At 50.6% G+C, this 5,501-nt stretch overlaps 1 protein-coding gene across 1 annotated transcript; it reads right to left on the bottom strand.

Annotated features, from left to right (window-relative positions):
- LOC140716219 (nanos homolog 2-like) lies at window positions 1-1,123 on the bottom strand. The gene has a single exon (XM_073028839.1). The coding sequence runs from the start codon at window positions 724-726 to the stop codon at window positions 202-204; it is 525 nt and encodes a 174-aa protein (XP_072884940.1). The 5' UTR covers window positions 727-1,123; the 3' UTR covers window positions 1-201.
- Window positions 1,124-5,501: the final 4,378 nt, after the last annotated feature.

The following is a 5,501-nucleotide window of genomic DNA, read 5'->3' as shown; positions in this document are numbered from 1 at the left end:
TACAGTGTCTCCAGACGAAATATAAAGATTTCCCACAACTTCTATAAAGTTTAAAACAAAGACTTCAGCAGTCCGATATAAATATAAACGAACTTTAAAATAACTTTACCGATTCGCAAACCCCCGACCTTCTCTCGAATATCTACAAGACTTTTTTTATGATACAGCTTTCGAGAAGGTGAGTCCCTTTCCCCTTTCCGGTCAGCGCCTGGACCTCTTGCCCACCGAGTTGCGCCCGTTGCTCCGGTACAGCGACCGCCTGTCGGGGTTTAGGAGGCAGTACTTGAGGGTGTGAGCCGAGTCCCCGGTGGCACGGCAGAGGGGGCACACATAGTTCCGCAGGATGGGGCACAGCACTCGCCCCCCGTCCGCCTTCAGCACATGGGAGGAGTAGACCTTGCGCGACTCGCCGTTGTGCCGGCAGAAGGCGCAGATGCCGTCGCCGTCCCTGTTCGGGCCGCCAGCCTCGGGGGAGAGCGGCCGGAAGGCTCCCCGTGGCGGCGGCGGGCTGGGCTCGGCGGGTGGAGCCCCCTCCGTCGCTCCGACGTCGCGCCGCCAGATCTCCTCCACTTTCATCGACAGCTTCAGATAATCCCTCCAGACGTCGAACTCCTGGAAGCCGCAGGGGAGTTCTGGGGCGACCCTGTCCATTTCTGTTCCAATGCCAGTGTCCAGCGCGCTGAAGGCAGAAGAGGGGTGAGCGCAGTCCTGAAGTTGCAGGGGCATTTAAATTTTAAAAGTCCGCCGTGTGATCTTCTCCGCTCCTGGGCTGACAGGCAGATTTACAAGCTGGACGGGCTGACCCCATCCCGCCGCCGCTTATGCATTCAGCCCCACTCTTCAAAGAGCCGCCCGTGTGTGTTTTTCTCTCGTCCCCTGCATTAATGCAGGCTGCAGGAAAAGTTGCATTTGTCCTCTTTCACCTGTGCATGCACGCTGGCTTCGTGTGCAGACTCGGCGCCGACCTCAATTGAGGCGAGGGAGGATAGAGTGCAACGCCGTTTGTTATGTATCCATCGCGCTCTCCGGAGGAGCTAACCTTAGCATATACAGACAGACTCACACACACACACAAACTCAGAGACACACACACACACACTCAGAGACACACACATACACACACACAGACATACACACACACACATACACAGACACACATACATACACACACTCACACATAGACACATACACACACACACACACAGACACACACACTCACACACACACTCAGACATACACAGACGCACACTCACACATAGATACACACTCAGACACACACACAGACACAGACACACACACACTCATGCTAACACACTCACTCATAGACACACTGATACACACACACTCATGCTAACACACACAGAGACACACTCACACACACAGACACACACACACTCATGCTAACACACTCACACACACACATACACTCATGCTAACACACACACACACACACTCAGACACACACAGATATATACCCACATATACACACACACACAAAATGCTGGAGGATCTCAGCAGGTCGGGCAGCATCTGTGGAAATGAATAAACAGTTGATGTTTCGGGCCGAGACCCTTCTTCAAGACTGGGAAGTAAGGAGCGAGACAACGGAATAAGAAGGTGAGGGGGGGGAAAGGGATGAGGAATTTTTTTAGCCAGAGGATGAATCTGTGGAATTCGTTGCTGTCACAACCACGGATTCGGCAGCACAGTAGATACGGCAATTGTGCTTGTGAATATGCACATGTCAGGTAATTATTATCTCATTGTGATGGTATCTAACTCCGTTCATCCTGTCGCAGTGCTTGTGGAGACTTGGACACAGCAACGCTTGGCTGCCGTTTTGCATTCGGCCTTGCCTGAGAAGTTGGACGGTCGAGTCAACGGACTCTGAAGACTCGCGGGATTCGTTTAATGTTTAGGTATTCTTTTCAGCCGCAGTGTAGGCTTCATTCTCCTTTCCAGAGTTTTAGTTAATGGCCCTGTTCAGCCTAGTGTTTATTGTTTCATTTTCCCCTTTAACACTGTTGGCATTAAAGTCTGTGATCTATCGACCTGCTTCACTGTCTCTTACTGCACACTTGGGCCACGTCCAAACCTGGTGACAGTTGCCACAGACGGCTGTGGAGGCAGAGTCGTTGGGATAGTTAAAGCAAAGCTTGACAGGTTCTTGTTTAGTCAGGGCGTCAAAAGTTACGGGGAGAAGGCAGGGGAATGGGGTTGAGAGGGAATGGTGGAGCGGGCTTTGACGGGCTGAATGGCCTCATTCTGTGCCTATGCCCCACGGAAGGAGTACGAGCTGGCAGGTGATCACCCCCTCCATCAGCAGCAGCCCCAAAGTCTGCTCGTAGGAATGGTGTCCAGCATGTGCACTGCAGTATTCACCCCTCTGGGGCACTGTCAAAATGAGCGGATTAACTGGAGTTCCCTTGGTTAGAAAGTAGTCCAACCTGCTGGAGGGATGCCTTCTGCCCAACTTCGGAGTGCGAACGGAGCCTGGTGCACCCTCACCAATTTTTAGAAAACATCCTGACACAGGGCTTCCCAACCTGGGGGCTCACTACTGACACCAGGGGAGGGGGAGGGGGTACACAAACCCGAAGACCAACGCTCAAAGCTTCACTAACAACAGCTTCTTCCCCGCCATCGGATTTCCGAACAGTCCGTGAACTCCACCTCACCTATTCCCTCTTTCGCGCTTTTTTTTAAACAAAAGCACAAAAAACCCTGCAGACGCTGGAAATCCCGAGCAACGCACACACGCACACAAAACGCTGGAGGAACTCGGCAGGTCAGGCAGCACCTACGGAAAAAAGTGCAGTCGGCGTTTCGGGCCGGGATGTGGAGAAGGGTCTCGGCCCAAAACGTCGACTGTTTACTCTTTTCCATCGACGCTGCCTGGCCTGCTGAGTTCCTCCAGCATTTTGTGTGCGCTGCTTACTTTTTATTACTTTTATTCAAGCCACACTGCCCAACAAACCCTGATTTAACCCGAGCCTAATCACAGGATAATTTGCAACAACCGATTAACCTACCAACCGGTACGTCTTTGGACTGTGGGAGGAAACCACACCGTCACGGGGAGATCATACAGGCAGCGGCGGGAATTGAACCTGGATCACCTGTATTGAAGTGAATTGACTTTATTAGTTACATCCTTCACATACATGAGGAGTAAAAATCTCCATCTAAACGTGCAATTTTTATAGTAATTTATGATAAATATGAGGCACAACAGGATAGTCAATATAATATAGAAATACAATTGTATCAGCGTGAGTTAATCAGTCTGACGGCCTGGTGGAAGAAGCTGTCCCAGAGCCTGTTGGTCCTGGCTTTTATGCTGCGGTACCATTTCCCGGATGGTAGCAGCTGAATCAGTTTGTGGTTGGGGTGACTCGGGTCCCCAATGATCCTTTGGGCCCTTTTTACACACCTGTCCTTGTAAATGTCCTGAATCATGGGAAGTTCACACCTACAGATGCACTGGACTGTCTGCACCACCCTCTGCAGAGTCCTGCGATTGAGGGAGGTACAGTTCCCATACCAGGCAGTGATGCAGCCAGTCAGGATGCTCTCAATTGTGCCCCTGCAGAAAGTTCTTAGGATTTGGGGGCCCACACCAAACTTCTCCAACTGTCTGAGGTGAAGGAGGTGCTGTACTGTCATACGATGCCCTAACCAATACAATACTGTGCCCACCGTGTTCTTGGTTTCATTGTCCATTCAGAAATCTGATGGCAGAGAGGAAACAAGCTGCTGTTGAAACATGGAGCGTGGGTCCCTAGGCTCCTGTAGCTCCTCTCTGATGTTAGTAGCGAGGAGAGCGCATGTCCCAGATGGCGGGAGTCCTGGGTGATGAACGCTGCCTTCCTGAGGCACCGTCTCTCAAATCAGAACCAGGTTTACTATCACCAGCACGCGTCGTGAAATTTAGCAGCAGCAGTTCAATGCGATACATAATCTAGAAAAGTAAAATAGTAGTAATACATCAATTACAGTATATGTACATTGAATAGATTAAAAATCATGCAAAAACAGGAATACTGTATATTTAAAAAAATAGTGTGGTAGTGTTCAAGGGTTCAATGTCCATTTAGGAATCGGATGGCAGAGGGGAAGAAGCTGTTCCTGAATCGCTGAGTGTGTGCCTTCAGGCTTCTGTACCTCCTATCTGATGGTAACAGTGAGAAGAGGGCATGTCCTGGGTGGTGGGGTCTTTAATAATGGATGCTGCCCTCCTGAGAGACTGCTCCCTGGAGATGTTCTCGATGGTGGGGTGAGTTCACCAGGTGATGGAACTGCCTGAGCCTGTCTTCCATCCTGTGCATCGAGAGGCTCCACACTGCTCTCCATTGCTCTGCCCATGATCATAAGAAGCTGCAGAGAGTTGTGCATGCAGTTGCTACCATCAGGGAGGAGGTACAGGAGCTGGAAGACCCACACTCAGCGATCCAGTGTGGCTTCCATCACCAGACCCCCAAACCAATGAACACCATCTTGTTTATTTTTGTGGGTGGTGGGGTGGAGATACCACCCAAAGGAGGTGTAAGGCGCTCCCTCCCTCCGCTAGCCTGCAGGTCACCCTTGGGCAAGGTGTAGCACCTGCTTAGCCCCTGATCAGGGTCACGTGAAGCCATGGGAGCAGGTGGTGGATGGTCGTACGAGCAGCCAATGCAGATCACAAGTCCTGGTTATGGGACCACTGACGCCAGGCAGACAATCTCTGAAGAGTATTGATAATGGCTGGGGTCACTCGTCTTGTAAAGACACTGCCCAGAAGAAGGCAATGGCAAACCAGTTCTGTAGAAAAATTTGCCAGGAAAGACCGCGATCATGATCATGGTCATGGAAAGACCATGACTGCCCACAGCACGTGACGATGGTGAGAGAGATGATTCATGTTTAAATTGGTGCTTGATGGTCAGCATGGGTTAGATGGGCTGAATCATCTGTTCTGTGTGAGAACATAGAACAGTACAGCACAAGACAGGCCCTTCGGCCCACAATGTTGTGCTGAACCAGTCATTAAATAAAATCGAATCCCTCCTACCCACACCGTGTCCACATCCCTCCATCTCCCTCACATCCACGTGCCTCTCCAAACGTCTCTTAAAAGCCTCGAATATATTTGCCTCTACCACCAAACCGGGCATCCACCACTCTCTGACTGTTGTATGACTATAATTGAAAGTAGATTCAAAAGATAAGATTTGTTTCATTTGGCGGGTTTACATCGAAACAGTGCAATGCGTTATTTTGAGTCGACGACCAACACAGTGTGTGGGTTGTGACTGGATACAGCCGGCAAATATCGGCACACTTCCAGCATGTCCACAACTCACTAACCCCAACCCTGACATCTTCACCGGTTTGACCCTAAATGTGGCTTCAACGTTGCGATGTGCACCTTGACAAAGAAAGCTCATCTTGAACCTCCTTTAGTGTGGCAGCAGTGGGAATGAAACCCTGATCTGTGACCGCTGCCGTTCCAAGGTGATCGT

Source organism: Hemitrygon akajei, chromosome 25 (genome assembly GCF_048418815.1).
Source record: "Hemitrygon akajei chromosome 25, sHemAka1.3, whole genome shotgun sequence".
NCBI classification, from domain to species: Eukaryota; Metazoa; Chordata; class Chondrichthyes; order Myliobatiformes; family Dasyatidae; genus Hemitrygon; species Hemitrygon akajei.
This window is presented reverse-complemented; position numbering and strand designations above follow the sequence as displayed.